Source organism: Hemitrygon akajei, chromosome 12, assembly GCF_048418815.1.
Source record: "Hemitrygon akajei chromosome 12, sHemAka1.3, whole genome shotgun sequence".
Taxonomy (NCBI): domain Eukaryota; kingdom Metazoa; phylum Chordata; class Chondrichthyes; order Myliobatiformes; family Dasyatidae; genus Hemitrygon; species Hemitrygon akajei.
The window spans coordinates 5108463-5134055 of record NC_133135.1 but is presented as its reverse complement, the minus strand read 5'-3'; the positions used below and the strand labels follow the sequence as shown (position 1 = coordinate 5134055).

The window sequence follows — 25593 nt, the reverse complement described above, 5'->3', positions numbered from 1 at the left end:
TTGTATATAATTAACGTTTAAGAATATAGAACGGTACAGTTCAGGAGCAGGCCCTTGCCACACAATCCTGTGCCAAATCTAAAACATATAAATATGAATCCCTCCTACCTACACAACATCCATATCTCTCCATCTTCCTCACGTCCATGCGCCTATCCAAACATCTCTTAAAAGCCTCTAATCTATTTGCCCCTACCATACCAGCCAGTGCATTCCAGGCACCCACCGCTTTGAGTAAAAAACATACCCCTCACATCCCCCATTTCACCTTCAATTCATGCCCTCTGGTATTAGACACCGCAACCCTGGGAAACAGATACTCTCTGTCCACTATCGCTGATGAGAGGCAGATTGTAAACCTCCAGCAGATCTCCCCTCAGCCACCCAAGTTTATGCAGCCTCTGCTTACCTGATCCTCTGTGCTTGTGATGCTGCCTCAAGTAGGTTTTTCATTAACAATAAACTTAACTTTGACTTCCGGTAAGATGGTGGCACGCTCAAACGCAGTAACTTCTACAGGGCAAACCAAAGGTGTTATTGGCTTTTGCAAACATATTTTCTTTTTACGATCACAAGATCCTGCTGGACATTAAGAGCTACAGCTCTGCTCCATCAGCGTGTTCTTCGTTGGCAGGGAAGCTGAAGGAGCTGGACTTGGTGTGGATCGTGCTGCTGCCTGCGTTAGGGACGTGTCGGAGGAGTTGGTACGTTGAAGGCAGCGGGCAGTCTAACAGTGAGTACTCATCTTAGTCGCTTTCCTTGTGATCTCAAGGCCCTGACGGATATTGTTAATGTGGAACACTGCAAGACCGAGTGATTTATTGATGGATGCCAGAGGCAGACAATAGGGAGCTGCATGACATCTGTAGCAAGGACAAGGCCTGAAGCCACAGTATTGCCTGTGTACAGCTGCCCGGGAGAGGGGCAGTCATGCACTCCGGTGTTCCAGAGGGGCGTGGCACGCTGTCCAAACTGGAAAGGTGTTGTCCCCCAATATTCACTCAGCAGAAGACAAGCCATATTGCATTCAACTGCAGACTGCTGCAGGGACTTGGACACTATAACTTTCTTGTGACTGCATTTTAGTGATAAATTATACATGCTTGTGCTGTGTGTGACTGCTGGTACTGTGTTTTGCACCTTGACCCCAGAGGAACACTGTCGTTTGACTGTATTCACTCATGGTTGAATGACAATCAAATTTGAACTTGAAACTTAATGATGACTCTAACTTTCATAACATCCCCGAGATGTATTAAGTAAACCTTGCAAAACCTTCCCAAGTCAGAGGCAGTGTTAGATCACCACTCCAAACACTCTCTCTTTGTTCTGAGATTGGGACACCTGTCTTCAGCTACAGCCACAGCCCTATCTTGCAAAACAAAAGATTTTAAGACTAGCTATTGATTTCACAATTTAATTTTTTTTTTTACAGCTTACTTCCTTTTCCTCAATCATTTCTTCAACTTTCTAAGTAACAAAGCAGCTTCTATGACTATTGCCTCTCAAAGCCATTAATTTCTTGTTGCAACATTCACTGTGATGAAATGTAGCATTGCCCCAGAGCAAGAGCCTGATTTACCAATTCAGTAGTTCTTATTATTCAAGGTCCAAGTTCCTGGGTGTCAACATCTCCGAATATCTATCCTGGGCCTAATATATTAACGCAATTACAAAGAAGGCACGAAGTGGCTATATACCATGAGGAGACTCGGTATGTCGACAAAGGCTCGCAAATTTCTACAGATGGACTGTGAAGAGGATTTTAACTGGCCGCATCACCATCTGGTATGGAGGAGCGATTGCACAGGATCGGCAAAAGCTGCAGAGAGTTGTAAACTCAGACAGCTCCATCATGGGCACTAGCCTACCCACCATCAAGGACATCTTCATTAGGCAAAGCCTCAAATAAAAAAGAGCAATCTCCACCATGACAGACCCCCAATGCGCAGGACATGCCCTCTTCTCATTGCTACCTTCAAGGTGGTGGTACAGGAGCTTGAAGGCACATACTTGATGTTTTAGGACATCATCTTCCCCTTCACAGACAAAGATCCCATGAACACTAGCACACTGCTTCTGCACTACAGATATATATTTCTTATTGTAATGTATAGTTTATTTTGTGTATTGCATTGTACTGCTGCCACTAAACAATTTTCATGACATATACCAGTGAAGATAAATCTAATTTGGATTTTTGGCCACAAAACAAATTTCACACCATAAGTCTGGTAATCAATCTGACTGATTAATATTCTTGAGAATCTTCAATTTCATGACATTAAAACAATTTCCCCAGCTATATAAAATATCTGAGACCAGTCATGTTTAAGTTAAAGGATGTTTTCACTCCATCATGCCTTGACAGTTCAACCCCACCATGATGCCTAAAGCCAACCGTGGAGCTTAATTCTATTTTCGGTGTCTCTGATAAATGGATCTTTTCTTTCACACTAATGAAATAGTGCATCGCCTTCGCTACTGCGCTGGGGTCATGTTGTTGTTGAGTGTTGTCGACTCATGGTGACCCTATGGGCAGGGTAGTTGTCCACAGGGTTTTCGTATTAAGATACAGGGCTAGATTTCCAGGCCACAGATACTTCTGCTGCCCAGATTGAGACTGGCTGGATTCGAACTCAAGTCCAGTGCTGATGCCACTCTGCCTCCAGCCCGTCTGCAGTGAACTCAACATAGCTCAGCCTTAAGAACTCTAGCTCCAGATTTTCTTTGGGATTTTTCCTTAGAGAGAAGGTAAAAGCAAATCACATCCAGAACCAAATGTTACAATCTTTTTGTCATTTTGCCAAAAAGGCATCTTGTTCTGTGAAATAAAACCACAAGACACAAAGCACACCCACTGCTGTAAACCTGTAATCATTAAACAGTGGGCTGTGTATGATACACAACACCTAATCTAACACTGCCAAAAATGTTGAAGAGCTTGTTCAACCTCAAATTAAAATCATGAAACTGCAAAGAGATTGAATCAACACACTGAATTCTACAAATCCAAAAGGAACATTATTCAGCATTTACTGAAATCTACTTAGTATTCACTCTTATCCTTTTTCCTTCCAGTCCAGATGAAGGGTCTCCGTCCGAAACATCGACTCTCTATTCCTCTCCACAGATGCTGATGACCTGCTGAGTCCCTCCAGCATTCGGTGTGTGTTGCTTTAGTATTCAAAGTTCAAATTATTGATCCAAGTACATAGTCCCGCTATGTTACCCTGAGATTCTTTTTTTTTGTCGACATTCACAGTAAATACAAGGAACACAATAGAATTAATGGAAGGTCACACCCAGTAGGACGGGCAGACAACCAGCCTACAAAAGACAACAAAATGTGCAAACACAAAAGAGAAACTACAGAGAAAAATAAGTCGTAAGTGTAAAGCGAGCAGAGCAGGGAGCTAAACATACAGCACCTGTGCTAACTAATGAATATTGATACACATGAAATTTAGAGGGTTCCTTGAGATTGTCACAGCTGGGGGGGTGGGGAGGAGGGTAGCAGGGATAAGCTCCCACTATCTATTAAATGCTCCCAGTGGCACAAATCTCAAACAGCCTCTGGCAGCCAACTCCAGCTCCCGGCCTTCATGTGTGGCTTGGCTACTAAGCCCAGCAGAACCATTTCTACTGACAGGAGAAGGGTTAGTGCGCGGGTTACTGGCGCCATAAAACCAGTCGCCCCGCATGGATGGGACTCGTCAGCTGTGGTTGCCAGCTCATCCAGAAGAAGGAAAACTCCGATCTCAAACCTCCGCTGCCTTGTGGCTATACCCACTCATGGGGGAGGCTTCGGGAGTAACCCTGAAGTAAAATCTGGAGTCCCTAAGGCAGTCCTACGTTGAGTACAGTGCTGACTGGCACCTCCTGCGATGCCGCTGGTGTCGAACTGTATCAGTCTCTGCCATTCATCAGCTGCATGGAGAAGGGGAGCCTGCTATATGGACAACAGCTTGCTCTGCAACCTCCATGACCTTGACCAAAGGAGGCTTCGCCAAGTGTTTCTCATGAACAATGGTTTGTATGACATTGCTGTGAAGATGGTTTAAAGTTTAATATCAGTGGGCCTGGTGACTTATGAGCGGCACAAAAGTGTAGCACTTTACAGCACCAGCTGTAAGCTTGGGCTCAAAATACCATTGTTGCCTGTAAGACCATAGGCTATAGGAGCAGAATTAGGCCATTTGGCCCATTGAGACTGTTCTGCCATTTCATCGTAGCTGATCCAATTTTTCCTCTGCCCCAATCTCCTGCCTCCCCCCATATATCTTTCTGCCCTGAACAATGAAAAATCTATCAAGCTCTGCCTTAAATGCACCCAATGACCTGCCCTCCACAGCTGCCAGATTCACCACTCTCTGGCTGAAGAAATTCCTCATCTCCATTCTAAAAGAGGAACAGCTATGTGCTTTTTCTTGCAGAAACGTGGTGTGCCATCAATCTACAGGCCATGAAACCAGGAGCTTGGGTTATGTTATTGCAACACACACAAAATGTTGCGAGGAACTCAGCAGGCCAGGCAGTATCGAGGAGAAAAGTACAGCTGATGTTTCAGGCTGAATCCCGCCGAAGGGTTTTGGTCCAAAATGTCGACTGTACTCTTTTCCTAGACGCTGCCTGGCCTGCTGGGTTCCTCCAGCATTTTGTGTGTGTTGCTCAGATTTTGAGCATCTGTAGATTTTCTTTTGTTTGTGATTGGGTTATGTTATTTACTTATTTATCATTATGATATACACTGTGTTGTTGGTACTTCTTTTGCCATCAGTTAATAGTCGGGGTCCGTGGCATAACAAAGATAGGGAACCTGCCTTGGAGGAACGCTGATTCATTCAGCTATATTCATGTACAAGGTTAAATAACAATTAAGCTTGAAATTGAGATATTCCTTGGGCTGATTCAGTTGAAAGCATTTGAACACTGGGCAGAGGAAAAGTTTGAAAGTTGAGAAAGTGTTTACATATGTGTTTCTGCAAAAAACTGTTGATCAATACACCGTCCTGTACACTGGAACACGGAATATGAGGGAGGGCACACAAACCAGAAGGTTGGACTAAATACTTGACGACATGAACTGAGAACTGTACGGACCCAAATTTGAGCAGTTTTGCAACAAAAGACAAGGCTTGAAACTTTGCACTTTCCTACTGAAATTACATCTTCCTCACACAATTTTAAAATCCAAATTTACCCTGTTAAACCTGAAATACAAGGTGTAAATTGGAATGCTGACCATATTTCATATTTTAAATAACTTTGTTTTTCTAAATATATCGTACTGCATTGCTGTCCCAACACAATGGATCGACTGGGCTTATACTCACTGGAATTTAGAAGATTGAGGGGGGATCTTATTGAAACATATAAAATTCTAAAGGGATTGGACAAGCTAGATGCAGGAAGATTGTTCCCAATGTTGGGGAATTCCAGAACGAGGGGTCACAGTTTAAGGAGAAAGGGGAAGCCTTTTAGGACCGAGATGAGGAAGAACTTCTTCACACAGAGAGTGGTGAATCTGTGGAATTCTCTGCCACAGGAAACAGTTGAGGCCGGTTCATTGGCTATATTTAAGAGGAAGTTAGATATGGCCCTTGTGGCTAAAGGGATCAGGGGGTATGGAGAGAAAGCAGGTACAGGGTTCTGAGTTGGATGATCAGCCATGATCATACTGAATGGCGGTGCAGGCTCGAAGGGCCAAATGGCCTACTCCTGCACCTATTTTCTATGTTTCTATTTCAGGACTTCTGTTCCTGGATGTCAACATCTCTGAGGATCCATCCTGACCCCAACATGTCGATGGAATTACAAAGAGGAGCTTGAGGAGATCTGGTATGTCACCAAGTTTCTACAGATGTACTGTGGAGAGCATTCTAACTGGTAGCATCACCATCTGGTATGGAGGGGAGGGGGCCACTGCACAGGATCAGGAAAAGCTGCAGGAAGTTGTCAGCTCAGCCAGATCCATCATGGGCATTAGTTTCCCCAGCATCCAGGACATCTTCTGGAGGAAGGTGACGATGCCAGCAAACAAATCGTCCAAAAGCAACATCCTTTGGACAGCTCTTGCTCACTGCTCCTGGAGTGAGGTGCCTGCGTTCGACCGGTCTCCCTCTCTCTCCTTCTCCCTCTTGCTCGACGCTGCCACAGTCTCAGTCGTGGGCCAGTTCAATTGATGCGGTTTGTAGATTGGACTCTATAGTTCATATTATGATTTGTTTCTGATTATGCTTTGTTTATTGCTATTTTGTGCAATTTTTACCGGGGTGGACTGAACTGAACATTCCTAAACTGTGTTTTGATGTTTTATATTCTGTCTATATTCTTTATTGTGTACAGTTCTGGCCACCAAATTATAGGAAAGATGTCAACAAAATAGAGAGAGTATAGAGAAGATTTACTAGAATGTTACCTGGGTTTCAGCACCTAAGTTACAGGGAAAGGTTGAACAAGTTAGGTCTTTAATCTTTGGAGCGTAGAAGGTTGAGGGGAGACTTGATAGAGGTATTTAAAATAATGAGGGGGATAGATCGAGTTGACGTGGATAGGCTTTTTCCATTGAGAGTAGGGGAGATTCAAACAAGAGGACATGATTTCAGAGTTAGGGGGCAAAAGTTTAAGGGTAACACGAGGGGGAATTTCTTCACTCAGAGAGTGGTAGCTGTGTGGAATGAGCTTCCAGTAGAAGTGGTAGAGGCAGGTTCGATATTGTCATTTAAAGTAAAATTGGATAGGTATATGGACAGGAAAGAATGGAGGGTTATGGGCTGAGTGCAGGTCGGTGGGACTAGGTGAGAGTAAGCGTTCTGCACAGACTAGAAGGGCTGAGATGGTCTGTTTCCATGCTGTAATTGTTTTATGGTTATATGGTCTTTCAAACTCTTTTTGACTGTATGATTTGTGTGTACGGTGGGTGTTACATGTTTTCTTCAAATGGGTTTCAGTTTCTTTCTTTTGTGGCAATTGGTGGGAAGACGAACCTCAGGGCTGTATACTGCATGGTACTTTGATAATAAGTATACTTTGAATTCTCAAAATACGATGCCTCAAAAAGGCAGTATCCACCATTAAAAACTGTCACCCCCCAGGACATGACCTACTTTTCACTGATGGACTGGGCAGATCACATCTACATCGAGGAGAAGGAGAAGGAGCCTGAAGACACACATTCACGACTTTAGGAACCGTTTCTTCCCCTCAGATATCCGAAAGCAAAATGAACCCGTGTACACTACCTCACTACGTTCCCTCTCTTTTTGTACTGCTAAAAATTTAATTTAATTTTCTTTTTTATGTATTTATTATAATTTATATTTTTATTAGTGTATTGCAAAGTATTGCTGCCACAAAACAACAAATTTCACAAAATATGCCAGTGATATTAAACCTAATTCAAAGCATGAGAATGGGCATTCGAACTGGAACTGTGGACTAAAGTCTTGATATCATCAATAGAAATGAATGGAGATGGATTCGAACAGTTTAGCAAGAAAAGACACAAGGCTTGAAACTTAGCACTATCACTTTCTTACTGAAATTACATTTTCCTCACATAATTCCCCATCGCAAATTTCCCCTGCAAAGTCTGAAATAAGAGGTGTAAATTGAACAGTTGATTCACACTTCACATTTTGAATCATATTGACTAAGTAGCTTAGTTGGGTGACAGGGTGGAGAGACATCTCTACCAAAGGAGGTGTAAGGCACTCCTCCCCTCTGTTAGCCTACAGGTCACCCTTGGGCAAGGTGTAGCATCTGTTCAGCCCCCTGATCAGGGTCACGTGAAACCATGGGGGCCAGTGGTGGATGGGCATCTGAGCAGCTGGTCCTGGTTATGCAACCACTGACGCCAGGCAGACAATCTCTGAAGAGAATTGATAATGGCTGGGGTCACCCATCTTGTAAAGACACGGCCCAGAAGAAGGCAACGGCAAACCACTTCTGTAGAAAAGTTTGCCAAGAACAATCACGGTCCTGGAAAGACTATGATCACCCTCCTGATATGACACAGCACGTAACGAACAGAAGCGTGGAGTGTATGGAGTGTCCAGGGAGGGGTAACACCACTAGTGAAGGGGCATGTTGTGTCCATTCTGGGGCAGCTCACTCACCTTTTGTCCCCACCGGACACTCAGCTCTCACCTGTGGTTCCAAGTTGCTGTTTCCATGAGACAGCGGCCACCTCCTGGTTCACAGCTTTAACAGGCGTGCTAAACCAGGTGAGGGTAACCAGGAGGCTTCATACCTCGTCCAGGTGGGCCCTAGCATGCAAAGTCGGCTCCAGCAGACAGGCAGGTGAGACCCAAAGACCAGGAAGGTAGTTCTACAACACTCGGTGGAGAGCACAGTAAGTCACCGACATCCACTGCAACCAAGGAAGACCTCAGTTGTGACGCTTGCTCATACCAGTGGACCTGGACTTTGGAGGCCGAGCGAATGGAACTGCCCCAGTGTAAGGCTTTTCCATTTTAAAAACTCCTGCACAGGTTTCCTGTCATCGTCGGACACAACGGACAACTTAGTCTTTTTAAAACGTATCGCACTGTACTGCTGCCACAAAACACATTTCAGGTGATAATACACAAATCAGTGATAATAAACCCGATTCGGATTCAATCACGTCAGTTGGAAGAGGGATCAGAAAATCCGCGTTAATCGCTAAAATCACCGATTACAAAGGAAATTATTAACCAAAGTCAACCTATCAGGACAAAGATCTAAATATCACATCCAAATGGCAGAAATACTGCAAAACACGAGTGTAATCTTAACAAACTTCTGCTTGAAGGAGCCTCAATCCTTCACGTACTCACTGTGTTTGACATAGAGAGAGACAGAGGGGTAAATTTACCAGCAGGAATAGGGTAATGGAAAGGGAAATCGGAAATGTTCTCGAAGATCTTGTGAGAAAATATTCGCAAACAACATCACATGTGGTGACGAGGGCTCGCTCAGAGGACCGGAACAGAGAGACCGACGGAGATAACAGAGAGAAAGGGATAGGATATGGCGATGGAGCAGAGGCGGATGGAGGGCAGGGTGCCGGGCTGTGGAGGGGAGTGTAAGGCGCTATTAGGGGAACTGAGGGGAGTGTGGATGGGGCAGAGGGCAGAGTGGAGAGGAGGCAGGAGGAGGAACAAGAGAGAGGAGGAGGGACGGAGCGGATGGACGGGGGAGCAGAGGGCAGAGTGGAGAGGAGGCAGGAGGAGGAACAAGAGAGAGGAGGAGGGACGGAGCGGATGGACAGGGGAGCAAAGGAGGCTGGAGGGGAAGATAGGGACAGAGAGGATAGACGGGACAGGGAGTGAGAAGGCAGAGAGGTGAGGTGGAGGGACAGGTGAGGGCTGTGTGAGGAGCGGAGCGGATGGACAGGGGAGCAGAGGGAGTGAGGGTTGGAGCCAATGGATGAGGAACCAACGGCAGGGGAAGTGAGGGATAGAGAGGATGGACAGGAATGGAGAGCGGTCGGAGGGTCAGCAGTAATGGAGGACCTCGGGAATGACAGGACGGATGGCTGGGGCGCGGATAGGGACGGGAAGGATCCACTAGTGTATCGGGAGCGTGGACAGGGTCCGAGGGCGCGTCCGTACCTCTCCTCGCCGGCTGAGCGCCCCGGGCCGGCTCAGTAGCGCCGTGTCCCCGCAGACTACCGCCGTGTCCTCCACGAACACGCAGTCGGGCAGCTGCTCGTCAGCCGGCAGCTCCAGCACTTTGAGACCGAGCTGGGAGCCCAGCGTGTGCACGTAGTGTTCGTGCTGCCGCCGGGCCCGCGCCGTGTCCACCGGCTCGCTCTCGCCGCTCCTCCGCAGCGCGCCGGCCGCAAGCGAGTCCGGAATCCCGCGCACCACCGCATGACTGAAGCGCCCGAAGCCCGACATCATTCCCCAGTGTCTGAGCTCAGCAGCCCAGCCACCTAAAGTCTTGAGAAGTGGGCGCGGTCACGGGTGTGGGCGCGGTCACGGCCGCCCCGAGCGCAGCTTCGCCCGCCTCCTGTTCCATCCCTCACCCTCACTACCTTTCCCATCACAGTCCCTGTCCATTATTCGTATTCCCACACACTTCGCTTATCCAGGCTGATGTCCCCAGCATCCCTGTACCGAAGGACTCTACGCGCTCAGAACGAAACAACCACCACCCGGTGGCACAGACGCCAATCGTCGTGAACGGATGCAACAAACTCCATTCCTGCCACACTGGGCACTCACCGACAGAACCTGCTCTACCACAAATGCATAAATCATCTGCCACGTACCTTGCCCTGACACACCCAGAAAACAAGGACACTTGTGTCAGAATCCTCCAAAAGGACCTTGCCGTAGGGTTTGGAGGATTGAGTGGAGAGCTATCTCTGCCAGAGTCAGGTCAAACTGATAGTGGTCCCCCAGTCCGGGGGCTCAGCTCAGGGCTAACTACCCTGACTGGTCAAAAACTGTTACCGAAACAGCAATTAAGAAATCTTCTATATAGACAAACGGAGCAGCTGCAACCGGTAACATAACGCGCAGAAAGTTCCTGACAGAATGCTGTTTTCGGACTTCAGTTCAGTATCAACACTATGGTCCTACAGACCTCGGTGAACAAACTCCAAACTTCCTATTCTGTGCAAGACTTCCAAACTAACAGACCTCAGAAAGTCCGGACGCACATCTGCTTCTCCTTCCCCGTCATCCTCAACACGGGTGCCCCCCTCCCCCACTGTCACCGGGGCTGGGTGCTGAGCCCACTGCTGGACAGACAGACAGACAGACATACTGTATTGATCCCGAGGGAAACTGGGTTTCATTACAGTCGCACCAACCAAGAATAGTGAAGAAATATAGCAATATAAAACCATACATACATACATAAATTTAAAAAAAGTTAATCATGTCAAGTGGAAATAAGTCCAGGACCAGCCTATTGGCTCAGGGTGTCTGACACTCCAAGGGAGGAGTTGTAAAGTTTGATGGCCACAGGCAGGAATGACTTCCTATGACGCTCAGTGTTACATCTCGGTGGAATGAGTCTCTAGCTGAATGTACTCCTGTGCCTAACCAGTACATTATGGAGTGGGTGGGAGTCATTGTCCAAGATGGCATGCAACTTGGACAGCATCCACTTTTCAGACACCACCGTCAGAGAGTCCAGTTCCACCCCCACAACATCACTGGCCTTACGAATGAGTTTGCTCCCACTCACTCTCACACTCTGCTCACCCATGACTGCTCGGCCAAACAGCCAAGTAAGTAATCACATTGTCAAGTTCATCGATGACACGAGACGGCCCACGGAGAGGAGGAGGGAGAGCTCTGGTCCTAGCACCGGGCAAATAACAAGACAAAGGAGATGGTTACGTCCCTTTTTACATCAGCGGCACCACAGTGAGCAGTTTCAAACCCCTGGGAGTGCACATCACACACAACCTCTCATGGTTCCAGAACACATCCCACACAGTCAGGAAAGCTCACCAACACCTCTACTTTCTGAGGAGGTTGAAGAGAGTTAGACAATGAACATCCATACTCACATCATTCTACAGACAGGGGAAGGCTATGTAGCTGCCACACCAGGACCACCAGACTCAAAAACAGTTATTTACCCCAAGTAGTGAGGCCGATCAACACCTCCACCCACTAACCCTACCCCTACTTTATTATTTCCTGTCAGTTACCTTCTGTACATCTTTATGGACATGCAATCAATCTATAAGCTATCTTATGTATTTATATTTATTGTGTTGTTTATTATTAATGGTTTTTTTTATCCTTTCTTAGTGCTGCTTTGGGTAACAATTATTTCATTCTCCTTTACACCAGAAATGACATTAAACAATCTTGAGTCTCATGTCTGCCTATGCTTCCCCACCTGTCACATTCTCTTCCTTTTGCATTTGCTCTCCCTCCCTGCCAGCCTCCTTTAGTTTCCATCAGCAGCCTGGTCTGATCCTGCCCTCCCACTTCCCCTATTATCCCTCCAAATCCCTTTCTCCTGGTAACCTTTGACACCCTGAATAATCAAGAGTCTATTAACTCAATGACTTGGCCTCCGCGGCTGTCAGTTGCACCGATGCACCTGCTGGCTAAATAAATTGCTCCTCAATTCTGTTCTAAAGGGAAGGCCTTGTATTCGGAGGCTGTGCCCGCTGGCCCCAGACTCCTCCACCATAGGAAACATTCTCTCCACATCCACTCTATCTTGGACTTTCAATATTCGATAGGTTTTTAATAAAATCCCCTCTCATTAGGTACAGGCCCTGAGCCAGTAAATGGGGCAACACGGTAGTGTAATTGGTAGCACAACGCTTTACAGTGCCAGCGCCATGGGTTCAATTCCCATCACTGCCTGTATGGAGTTTGGACGTTCTCCCCACGGATGCAGGGGGTTTCCTCTGGGTGCTCCGTTTTCCATCTACAGTCCAAAATCCTACAGGTTAAGTTGGTAGGTTAATTTGTCATTATCATTTGCCCCATGAATACACTAGGATTAGAAAGCAAGACTGACAGAGGCTACATTCTTATACTTTTAGGGGGAAAGAACTACTTAAGATTAAGTGATTGCACTTATTAAATTCTTAAAATTCTTAAATTCTGAAAATTCTTAAAAGGCCATAGTGGGGTGTGTCAGGAATGGACAGGAGGAGGAGTATAGGAAACTGATACAGGACTTTGTGATATGGTGCAACTCAAACTACCTGCGTCTCAATATCACCAAGACCAAGGAGATGGTGGTGGACTTTAGAAGATCTAGGCCCCATATGGAGCCAGTGATCATTAATGGAGAACGTGTGGAGCAGGTTAAGACCTACAAGTATCTGGGAGTACAGTTAGACGAGAAGCTAGACTGGACTGCCAACACAGATGCCTTGTGCAGGAAGGCACAGAGTCGACTGTACTTCCTAAGAAGGTTGGCGTCATTCAATGTCTGTAGTGAGATGCTGAAGATGTTCTATAGGTCAGTTGTGGAGAGCGCCCTCTTCTTTGTGGTGGCGTGTTGGGGAGGAAGCATTAAGAAGAGGGACGCCTCACGTCTTAATAAGCTGGTAAGGAAGGCGGGCTCTGTCGTGGGCAAAGTACTGGAGAGTTTAACATCGGTAGCTGAGCGAAGGGCGCTGAGTAGGCTACGGTCAATTATGGATAACTCTGAACATCCTCTACATAGCACCATCCAGAGACAGAGAAGCAGTTTCAGTGACAGGTTACTATCGATGCAATGCTCCTCAGACAGGATGAAGAGGTCAATACTCCCCAATGCCATTAGGCTTTACAATTCTACCGCCAGGACTTAAGAACTTTTTAAAAGCTATTATTAATGCTTTTTGAGACGGTGATTTAGATGCATATCATATTTTTTACTGAGTTAAGTATTGTATGTAATTAGTTTTGCTACAACAAGTGTATGGGACATTGGAAAAAAGTTGAATTTCCCCATGGGGATGAATAAAGTATCTATCTATCTATCTAAAAGTAAAGTACTATTTACATTTATAAACTTACTATTCCTACTTTGCGCCCGATGGTACCGTGTGCTTGGACCTTCCCTGGATTTTTGTCCCTGATCGATTCGCTTTCCCTGCCGGTAAACTATACTGTGAAGCAACTCTTGGTCCCACCTTGTTAGGCCAACAACTTCACCACTATCGAATTATCGGCTCGCTTTATCGTCGGAAATGCGCTAATCGCCTCCATAACAGCTAGCTCTAGCGAACCGCTTAAGCAAAAGCGAGAACAAGGTATAGGCTGGGGGGAAAAGTCTTTTGCGGCCCCTGTAAGGCGACCAAACATAAATAAGCAGCCGCGTCCAAGATTTAAAGCAGAACAAAACTTAAAACAGAACAAAAGAAAGCTACAGGCCAAACCAAACCCTTTTCTCACGCCCTCCCAAACAAAGCGCACTGTAGGGAGATTGTTGGGCTCGAAAAGCCAAAGGGCTCTTCCGCGCTGTGTAATCGTTTTTCCCCTCATCCTACCTTCCCTCCTCCCCTTCTGAGGCCTCCATCGGTCAGGGTTGGCCACTGATGTTGCGTCCCAGCAGTCTACGTGATACGCAAGTCGGGGCAGTGCGGTACGGGCTCCCCTCGCCACTCAGCTGATGAATCCAAAGGAAAGGCAGAGACCGATACAGTTTGGCACCAGCAGCATTGCAGGAGTTGCCAGTCAGTTTTGAACTCAACATAGGACTGCCTCAGGGACTCAACTTATGTATCGTTCCCTGGAGTTTACTCCCGAAGCCCTCCTCAAGAGTGGGTATGGCGGCAAGGCAGCGGAGGTTTGGGATCAGAGTTTTCTTTCTCAGTGATGAGCTGCCAGCTACGGCTGACGAGCCCCATCTGCCCGACGCAACCGGTTTTAAGGCGCCAGGAACCCGTCTTTGCCCCTTCTCCTGTCAGGAGAAACGGTTCCACTGGGCTTGGTAAGCGTCACGAAGGCCAGGAGCTGGACTTGGTTGTCAGTGGCTAATTGAGATGAACGCCATTGGGAGCATTTAATAGGTGAAGTCACAGAGTCCTGGACAGCACAGAAACCTGTCTAGTTCATGCCAAACCAGTTACACACCTGCACCCGGACAAGAGCCCCCCCCCCCCCATACCCCTCCCATTTGTGTACCTATTCAAACTTCTCTTAAATGGTGAAATAGTAATTGCATTGGCAGCTCCTTGCATTCTCGCCTCCCACTGAGTGAAGTCCTTTCCCCTAGTGTTCCCCATAAACATTTTACCTTCTGCATTTAAACTATGACCTCTGATTGAAGTCTCACCCAACCTCAAAGGAAAAAACCTGCTTGCACTTACCCTGTCTATACCCCTCATAATTTTGCATACCTCTGCCAAACCTCCCCTCAATGTTCTACATTCCAAGGAATAAAGTTCTAACCTGTTTAATCTTTCCTCATAATTCAGGTCCTCCACTCCCAGTAACATCCTTGTAAATCTTCTCTGAACTCTTTCAACCTTATTTGCATCTTTCCTGTAGGTAGGTGAACATAGTTGCACACGATACTCCAAATTAGGTCTCACCAATATCTTATACAACTTCAACACACCGTCCCATCTCCTGTACTCTTTACTTTGATCAATGAAGGCCAATGTGCCAAGAGCTTTCATTACGACCCTATGTGCCTGTGGCGTCACTTTCAATGAATTATGGACCTGTATTCCCAGATGCCTTTGTTCTACCACACTCCTCAGTGCCCTACCTCTCAATGTTTAAGACTACAGACAGACAGACATACTTTATTGATCCCAAGGGAAATTGGGTTTTGTTACAGTCGCACCAACCAAGAGTAGTGAAGAAATATAGCAATATAAAACCATAAATAATTAAATAATAATAAGTTAATCATGCCAAGTGGAAATAAGTCCAGGACCAGCCTATTGGCTCAGGGTGTCTGACACTCCGAGGGAGGAGTTGTAAAGTTTGATGGCCACAGGCAGGAATGATTTCCTATGACGCTCAGTGTTACATCTCGGTGGAATGAGTCTCTGGCTGAATGTACTCCTGTGCCTAACCAGTACATTATGGAGTGGATGGGAGTCGTTGTCCAAGATGGCATGCAACTTGGACAGCATCCTCTTTTCAGACACCACCGTCAGAGAGTCCAGTTCCACCCCCACAACATCACTGACCTTACGAATGAGTTTGTTGATTCTGTTGGTGCCTGCTGCCCCAGCACACAACAGCAAACATGACCATCCTGGTTAATCCTCCCAAAGTGCAACACCTTGCTCTTGTCCACATTAAATCTCATCTGCTATTTTTCAGCCCATTTTCCAGCTGTTCCAGATCCTGCTGCAAGCCTTGATAGTCTTCCTCGCTGTCCACTACACTCCCAATCATCTGCAGTTTCACTGATCCAGTTAACCAGGTCCCCTTCACCAAATAACCTTCATTTCCTTCCACCATTCTACCCAATTCCCTTCACAACTGTCGGCTGCTGGAATCTCCAGAGTTGAATGTAGTTCCTTGCTGACTGCTCATGGACTGTTAGTCCCACTCCTCTCAGGGAGGAGGCTACGTAGCATCCACACTAGGCCACCAGACTCAAAAACAGTTACTTTCCCAAAGCAGTAAGGCCGATCAACACCTCCACCCACATGGTTACATGGTCAGCACGACATTGTGCGCGGAAGAGCCTGTAACGTGCTGTAGATTTCTGTGTTTCTAACCCACCCCTCCACACTCCCAACCACCACCGGCTGTCATGGATTCACATGACCCTGACTGGGGGCTGAGCAGGTGCTAAACCTTGACCTGCAGGCTTGTGAAGGGAAGGGATGCCTTCCACCTCCTTTGATATCTCCACCCGGCCACCCACAATCTATGTACATAAACTACATGCAATCTGTGTATATAAACTATCTTATGTATTTATATGTATTGAGCTTTTTATTGTGTTTTTCACCTCATTGTTTTTTTTTCACTGCATCAGATCTGGAGTAACAATGATCCTTTACACACGGCCATAGTGGGGTGTGTCAGGAATGGACAGGAGGAGGAGTGTAGGAAACTGATACAGGACTTTGTGATATGGTGCAACTCAAACTACCTGCGTCTCAATATCACCAAGACCAAGGAGATGGTGGTGGACTTTAGGAGATCTAGGCCTCATATGGAGCCAGTGATCATTAATGGAGAATGTGTGGAGCAGGTTAAGACCTACAAGTATCTGGGAGTACAGTTAGACGAGAAGCTAGACTGGACTGCCAACACAGATGCCTTGTGCAGGAAGGCACAGAGTCGACTGTACTTCCTTAGAAGGTTGGCGTCATTCAATGTCTGTAGTGAGATGCTGAAGATGTTCTATAGGTCAGTTGTGGAGAGCGCCTTCTTCTTTGTGGTGGTGTGTTGGGGAGGAAGCATTAAGAAGAGGGACGCCTCACGTCTTAATAAGCTGGTAAGGAAGGCGGGCTCTGTCGTGGGCAAAGTACTGGAGAGTTTAACATCGGTAGCTGAGCGAAGGGCGCTGAGTAGGCTACGGTCAATTATGGATAACTCTGAACATCCTCTACATAGCACCATCCAGAGACAGAGAAGCAGTTTCAGTGACAGGTTACTATCGATGCAATGCTCCTCAGACAGGATGAAGAGGTCAATACTCCCCAATGCCATTAGGCTTTACAATTCTACCGCCAGGACTTAAGAACTTTTTAAAAGCTATTATTAATGCTTTTTGAGACGGTGATTTAGATGCATATCATATTTTTTACTGAGTTAAGTATTGTATGTAATTAGTTTTGCTACAACAAGTGTATGGGACATTGGAAAAAAGTTGAATTTCCCCATGGGGATGAATAAAGTATCTATCTATCTATCTAAAAGTAAAGTACTATTTACATTTATAAACTTACTATTCCTACTTTGCGCCCGATGGTACCGTGTGCTTGGACCTTCCCTGGATTTTTGTCCCTGATCGATTCGCTTTCCCTGCCGGTAAACTATACTGTGAAGCAACTCTTGGTCCCACCTTGTTAGGCCAACAACTTCACCACTATCGAATTATCGGCTCGCTTTATCGTCGGAAACGCGCTAATCGCCTCCATAACAGCTAGCTCTAGCGAACCGCTTAAGCAAAAGCGAGAACAAGGTATAGGCTGGGGGGAAAAGTCTTTTGCGGCCCCTGTAAGGCGACCAAACATAAATAAGCAGCCGCGTCCAAGATTTAAAGCAGAACAAAACTTAAAACAGAACAAAAGAAAGCTACAGGCCAAACAAAACCCTTTTCTCACGCCCTCCCAAACAAAGCGCACTGTAGGGAGATTGTTGGGCTCGAAAAGCCAAAGGGCTCTTCCGCGCTGTGTAATCGTTTTTCCCCTCATCCTACCTTCCCTCCTCCCCTTCTGAGGCCTCCATCGGTCAGGGTTGGCCACTGATGTTGCGTCCCAGCAGTCTACGTGATACGCAAGTCGGGGCAGTGCGGTACGGGCTCCCCTCGCCACTCAGCTGATGAATCCAAAGGAAAGGCAGAGACTGATACAGTTTGGCACCAGCAGCATTGCAGGAGTTGCCAGTCAGTTTTGAACTCAACATAGGACTGCCTCAGGGACTCAACTTACGTATCGTTCCCTGGAGTTTACTCCCGAAGCCCTCCTCAAGAGTGGGTATGGCGGCAAGGCAGCGGAGGTTTGGGATCAGAGTTTTCTTTCTCAGTGATGAGCTGCCAGCTACGGCTGACGAGCCCCATCTGCCCGACGCAACCGGTTTTAAGGCGCCAGGAACCCGTCTTTGCCCCTTCTCCTGTCAGGAGAAACGGTTCCACTGGGCTTGGTAAGCGTCACGAAGGCCAGGAGCTGGACTTGGTTGTCAGTGGCTAATTGAGATGAACGCCATTGGGAGCATTTAATAGGTGAAGTCACAGAGTCCTGGACAGCACAGAAACCTGTCTAGTTCATGCCAAACCAGTTACACACCTGCACCCGGACAAGAGCCCCGCCCCCCATACCCCTCCCATTTGTGTACCTATTCAAACTTCTCTTAAATGGTGAAATAGTAATTGCATTGGCAGCTCCTTGCATTCTCGCCTCCCACTGAGTGAAGTCCTTTCCCCTAGTGTTCCCCATAAACATTTTACCTTCTGCATTTAAACTATGACCTCTGATTGAAGTCTCACCCAACCTCAAAGGAAAAAACCTGCTTGCACTTACCCTGTCTATACCCCTCATAATTTTGCATACCTCTGCCAAACCTCCCCTCAATGTTCTACGTTCCAAGGAATAAAGTTCTAACCTGTTTAATCTTTCCTCATAATTCAGGTCCTCCACTCCCAGTAACATCCTTGTAAATCTTCTCTGAACTCTTTCAACCTTATTTGCATCTTTCCTGTAGGTAGGTGAACATAGTTGCACACGATACTCCAAATTAGGTCTCACCAATATCTTATACAACTTCAACACACCGTCCCATCTCCTGTACTCTTTACTTTGATCAATGAAGGCCAATGTGCCAAGAGCTTTCATTACGACCCTATGTGCCTGTGGCGTCACTTTCAATGAATTATGGACCTGTATTCCCAGATGCCTTTGTTCTACCACACTCCTCAGTGCCCTACCTCTCAATGTTTAAGACTACAGACAGACAGACATACTTTATTGATCCCAAGGGAAATTGGGTTTTGTTACAGTCGCACCAACCAAGAGTAGTGAAGAAATATAGCAATATAAAACCATAAATAATTAAATAATAATAAGTTAATCATGCCAAGTGGAAATAAGTCCAGGACCAGCCTATTGGCTCAGGGTGTCTGACACTCCGAGGGAGGAGTTGTAAAGTTTGATGGCCACAGGCAGGAATGACTTCCTATGACGCTCAGTGTTACATCTCGGTGGAATGAGTCTCTGGCTGAATGTACTCCTGTGTCTAACCAGTACATTATGGAGTGGATGGGAGTCGTTGTCCAAGATGGCATGCAACTTGGACAGCATCCTCTTTTCAGACACCACCGTCAGAGAGTCCAGTTCCACCCCCACAACATCACTGACCTTGCGAATGAGTTTGTTGATTCTGTTGATGCCTGCTGCCCCAGCACACAACAGCAAACATGACCATCCTGGTTAATCCTCCCAAAGTGCAACACCTTGCTCTTGTCCACATTAAATCTCATCTGCTATTTTTCAGCCCATTTTCCAGCTGTTCCAGATCCTGCTGCAAGCCTTGATAGTCTTCCTCGCTGTCCACTACACTCCCAATCATCTGCAGTTTCACTGATCCAGTTAACCAGGTCCCCTTCACCAAATAACCTTCATTTCCTTCCACCATTCTACCCAATTCCCCTCACAACTGTCGGCTGCTGGAATCTCCAGAGTTGAATGTAGTTCCTTGCTGACTGCTCATGGACTGTTAGTCCCACTCCTCTCAGGGAGGAGGCTACGTAGCATCCACACTAGGCCACCAGACTCAAAAACAGTTACTTTCCCCAAGCAGTAAGGCCGATCAACACCTCCACCCACATGGTTACATGGTCAGCACGACATTGTGCGCAGAAGAGCCTGTAATGTGCTGTAGATTTCTGTGTTTCTAACCCACCCCTCCACACTCCCAACCACCACCGGCTGTCATGGATTCACATGACCCTGACTGGGGGCTGAGCAGGTGCTAAACCTTGACCTGCAGGCTTGTGAAGGGAAGGGATGCCTTCCACCTCCTTTGATATCTCCACCCGGCCACCCACAATCTATGTACATAAACTACATGCAATCTGTGTATATAAACTATCTTATGTATTTATATGTATTGAGCTTTTTATTGTGTTCTTCACCTCATTGTGTTTTTTTTTCACTGCATCAGATCTGGAGTAACAATGATCCTTTACACACGGCCATAGTGGGGTGTGTCAGGAATGGACAGGAGGAGGAGTGTAGGAAACTGATACAGGACTTTGTGATATGGTGCAACTCAAACTACCTGCGTCTCAATATCACCAAGACCAAGGAGATGGTGGTGGACTTTAGGAGATCTAGGCCTCATATGGAGCCAGTGATCATTAATGGAGAATGTGTGGAGCAGGTTAAGACCTACAAGTATCTGGGAGTACAGTTAGACGAGAAGCTAGACTGGACTGCCAACACAGATGCCTTGTGCAGGAAGGCACAGAGTCGACTGTACTTCCTTAGAAGGTTGGCGTCATTCAATGTCTGTAGTGAGATGCTGAAGATGTTCTATAGGTCAGTTGTGGAGAGCGCCCTCTTCTTTGTGGTGGTGTGTTGGGGAGGAAGCATTAAGAAGAGGGATGCCTCACGTCTTAATAAGCTGGTAAGGAAGGCGGGCTCTGTCGTGGGCAAAGTGCTGGAGAGTTTAACATCGGTAGCTGAGCGAATGGTGCTGAGTAGGCTACGGTCAATTATGGAAAACTCTGAACATCCTCTACATAGCACCATCCAGAGACAGAGAAGCAGTTTCAGCGACAGGTTACTATCGATGCAATGCTCCTCAGACAGGATGAAGAGGTCAATACTCCCCAATGCCATTAGGCTTTACAATTCAACCGCCAGGACTTAAGAACTTTTTAAAAGCTATTATTAATGCTTTTTGAGATAGTGATTTAGATGCATATCATATTTTTTACTGAGTTAAGTATTGTATGTAATTAGTTTTGCTACAACAAGTGTATGGGACATTGGAAAAAAAAGTTGAATTTCCCCATGGGGATGAATAAAGTATCTAGATAGATAGATAGATAGATAGATAGATAGATATCTATCTATCTATCTATCTTATGTACTGGGAGTGGCATTAAGCAATTTCAATTCTTGAATCTCAATGAGATTATTCTTCCTCTGACTGCAGTGCATTGTTCAAGTTTGCTGTTTCCTCCTACAGCTGGTGTGGGATCAGGTACAAATGAGTGGCCACCTTGTGGAAGTTGTGGTAAGGCAAGGGTTAAAGGCAATGTCCAGGGAAGGATAGCCTGGGGCAGTTGTAATCAAATGAGACCACATACGCTGGGGTGACTGCGGCAGTATTTACTCAAACCTGTCAAGTGAGACCTCTGTAGTGGTTTTTTCTAGAAAGGTCTTCCTAAATCAAAGTGTCCCTTTACACAATAGGGGGTGCTGGAGGCAGACAAAATAGGATTAAAGGAAGGATGTGAAACACGCCCAACAACTGAGGGATAATTTCTTTTCTAACTTCAAAATATCATTGGCTCTCTGTTTGTCGTTTCCATTGACTTTTAACACCTCCATTGTGAATAACGATGATTTTACTAGGGATGGGCAATAAATGCTGGCTTAGCTGGTGACGCCCACATCCCGTAAATGAATATATTTTAAAAATCTTACAAGTAAGGAATTCAAACTTAATTTACCAAATGGCCAATTCTGTATAAAAGTAGCAATTTTCTGACCTGGCTTCAGAACGGTGTGGGTGACAGGAGCCATGCTGTTCCCCTGTGCACTGGTCAGTTTTCACTGCTGCTTCAAATATTTATACAACTGCTTGTTTTATCTCCCTGTGACTCCATGGGGGTTTCCTCCTGCAGTCCAAAGACATACTGGTAGGCCACTGTAAATTGTCCTGTGATTAAATTGGAGGTCACTGCGTGACACGGCTCGAAAGGCCATAAATGCCGTATCTCAATAAATACTTAAATTACAATAGTAGCAGGAATGTTATATAGACATGCAGCTCGTACTTGACGTCAGGCCCAGCCACTCAGGGACTTGTGTGTTCGTGGTACTTTGTGATTCTATGTGCTGGATTGTTACTATATGTGTTGTGTGAAAGTGTACGTACACCTTGGCCCCAGAGGAGCGATGTTTCATTGAGCTGTAGATAGATAGATAGATAGATAGATAGATAGATAGATAGATAGATAGATAGATAGATAGATACTTTATTCATCCCCATGGGGAAATTCAACTTTTTTTCCAATGTCCCATACACTTGTTGTAGCAAAACTAATAACATACAATACTTAACTCAGTAAAAAAATATGATATGCATCTAAATCACTATCTCAAAAAGCATTAATAATAGCTTTTAAAAAGTTCTTAAGTCCTGGCGGTTGAATTGTAAAGCCTAATGGCATTGGGGAGTATTGACCTCTTCATCCTGTCTGAGGAGCATTGCATCGATAGTAACCTGTCGCTGAAACTGCTTCTCTGTCTCTGGATGGTGATACACTGTAAACATGTGCATGGTTGAATGACAACAAACTTGAACTTGAAAGCAGCTTTGCAAACAAGTAGAATGGCCTTTGTGGGCCTGGTGACTGAGTGTGAGAGTTATACTCTTACAAGTTATGTTACAGCTGTATAAAACTTTGATTCAGCCACATCTGGGGTACTATGTGCAGTTCTGGCTGACTCTCTCTCCCTCAACCCCCTGTCCCTCTCCCTCTCAGCATTCTGTCCCCCTTTCCCTTTCCCCCTCCCTCTCCCCTGCCTCTCTCTCACCCCTCCTCTTTCCCTAGCCCCTCTCAACCCCATCTTCCATCCCACTTTTCTTCTTTCCTCCCCCCTACCCCTTCTCCTCCTACCCTTTCTCTTTCCACTCCTCAACTCAATCTCCCTTTCCACTTTCCCCCACACCCTCTCTCTCTACCCCTCTCTCCCCTCTCACCCTGTTCATCTCTCTCTCTCTCTCCCTCCCTCCCCCCCCCCCCCACCTGCCTGTCTTTGGAAAATGATTCATACTAACACAAGCTCTATTTGCACGTTAAGCAAACCTGAGACAGTGGATAATTAACACAACAATCTTGTGAAACCTCGTAATTTCTCACAGTCAAGTGAAAAGGAACACTGTATCAGGGGAATTCCTGACATCTATAATTCATTTCCAAACCTTCCTTTTCCACTAAGTTCCTCCTCCCAGTCCGGTCCTATGTCTTTTGTCTCATATGAGGAGAAATTTCTTTAGCTGGCGGGGGGTGGAAATAATCCGAGGAATTCATTGCCACAGGAGGCTGTGGAGGCCAAGTCATTAAGTATACTTGATGGGGTCTTGATTATTCTGGGTTTCAAAGGTTACTGGTAGAAGGCAGGAGACTGGGGTAGAGAGGGATAATACAGATGGGCACCATGGTAACGTAGTAGTTAGAACAGCACCATTACAGCTTGGGGAGTCAGAGTTCAATTCTGACATCCTCGGTAAGGAGTTTGTACATTCTCCCCATGTGCTTCGGTTTCCGACCACAGTCCAAAGACGTATGGTCTTGATTAATTAGTAGATTAATTGTCCTGTGATTAGGCTAGGGTTTAATAGGTGGGTTACTGGGAGGCACAGCTCGAGAGGGCCGCGAGGGCCTGTTCTGTACTGGATCTCAATAAATAAATAAATTAGCCATGATGGAATGGTGGAGCAGACTCGATGGGTGAAACAGGGGCACCTCTTTTTCCCCTTATTAGGGAAAGAGAGAGCCTGTGGTTTGTCAAATTACCAGGTGAACGAGTAGTCCTTGTTGTACTGCAAGTCTTTATTGATGCTTGCTTCACACTTGCGTGCTCGGTGGGGGATGCTGATGCTTTTGCTGGTTGGGGAGGGGGCGTCGTTACTTTGCTGATGCTTATATGTGGGAGGGGGAGTTGGGGGGGCTTTGGGGGTTCTAACATTTAACTGTCATTCATTCTTCCGGGCACTCCTCTGTTTTCGAGGATGGTTGTGAAGGAAAAGAATTTCAGGACGTATATTGTATACATTTCTCTGACATTAAATGTACCCATGAAACTTTGAAACCTTTGAATGGCCTGATTCTGCTCTTCTGTCTCATGGACGGATGGTCTTTCTACCAAATGCAAGGATAGGCAGAAGCCACTATGCACTGGCACTTCGAATTCATCGCATTCCCTTGCTCAAGCTCCACAATCTGACAACAGCTCTCTCCAAGAGAGTGAATTCAAAGAGTCACAACTCTCTGAGCAGAAATCCCTCCTCATCGCCATACTATGTGGGTGACACCTTATTCTGAAATGATGCCTCCTATTTCTGGATAGTCCCAGCTGGGGAAACATGTAACATACTTAATCACAACATATTACAAAATAACTTGGTTCACTGAGTCCATGCTGGCTCCAAACCAGAAATCTCAGCAGTCTTATTCCCTCTCATCTGATTTCCCTGTAGTCCCGACAGCTATTCTCTCTCACATGCCAAAAAACTGATCCTCTCCACATCCACCCTGCCAACATCCCTTCAAAATCTAATATGCTTCAATAAGAATAACCTCTTATTTCTCTGAATTCCAATGGGTATAGATCCAAGCAAATTAACCTTGCTTCATTTGTAAACCTTCATCCTAGGAAAACCTTCTGTGCATTATACCACAAGACATATGAGACATATCATCCCATTGAGCCTGCTCCACCATTCATCCACACTGATTTATTTTCCCTCTCAACCCCATTTTCCTGTGTTTTCCCCATCACCTTTGATGCCCTTACTAATCAAGAACCTATTAACCTTCACTTTAAATATATCCAATGACTTGCCCTACACAGCTGTCTGTGGCAATGAATTCCAAAGATTCACCACCCTCTGGCTAAAGAAATTCCTCCTCATCTCTGTTCTAAAGGGACATCCTTCTATTTTGAGACTGTATCCTCTGGTCCTAGATTCTTGCACTCTTGGAAACATTCTGTCCGTGTCCATTCAGTCTAGGGCTTTCAATATGTGGTAGATTTCAATGAGACAGACCCTCATTTTTCCAAATTGCAGTGAGTACAGCCCCAGTGCTATCAAATGCTCTTCATATTAAACTTTTCATTCCAGGATCATTCTCATAAACCTCCTCTGGACCTTCTCCAATTCCAGTGCATCCTTTCTTAGATATGGGGCCCAAAGCTTGTCAGAGCTTGCTAATCTACCTAGCTTTGTGTCACTGGCAAATCAGCTGACATTGCACTCAGTGTCCTCATCCAAGTTATTAATATCTTGTCTTTAGCTGAGACCATAACACAGAACAGTGTGACAGCCAATTCAATTAGCATTAGATCGGAAATGACCATTTATCCTCAATCCATGTCATTACCACTGACCAAAATTGGAGGCATTTGCAGAGAGGTGTATAAAAAGACTCACAAGGCAACTTATACTGATATCCACTGACCTCTACATAATTCCTAGTGATTGAAAATGGAGGACACATTCAAATTGCCATCCTAGGTAGTGTCTACATTTA

General features: G+C 45.9%; 1 protein-coding gene across 1 annotated transcript in view; it reads right to left on the bottom strand.

The window, feature by feature from the left end:
* Positions 1-9933, bottom strand: part of ddah1 (dimethylarginine dimethylaminohydrolase 1) — a 112285-nt gene extending 102352 nt beyond the window's left edge. The window contains exon 1 of the mRNA XM_073062509.1: positions 9600-9933. Within this exon, the coding sequence (XP_072918610.1) occupies positions 9600-9890 (291 nt within the window). The 5' untranslated portion in view covers positions 9891-9933. The remainder of the gene's footprint in view (positions 1-9599) is intronic.
* Positions 9934-25593: the final 15660 nt, after the last annotated feature.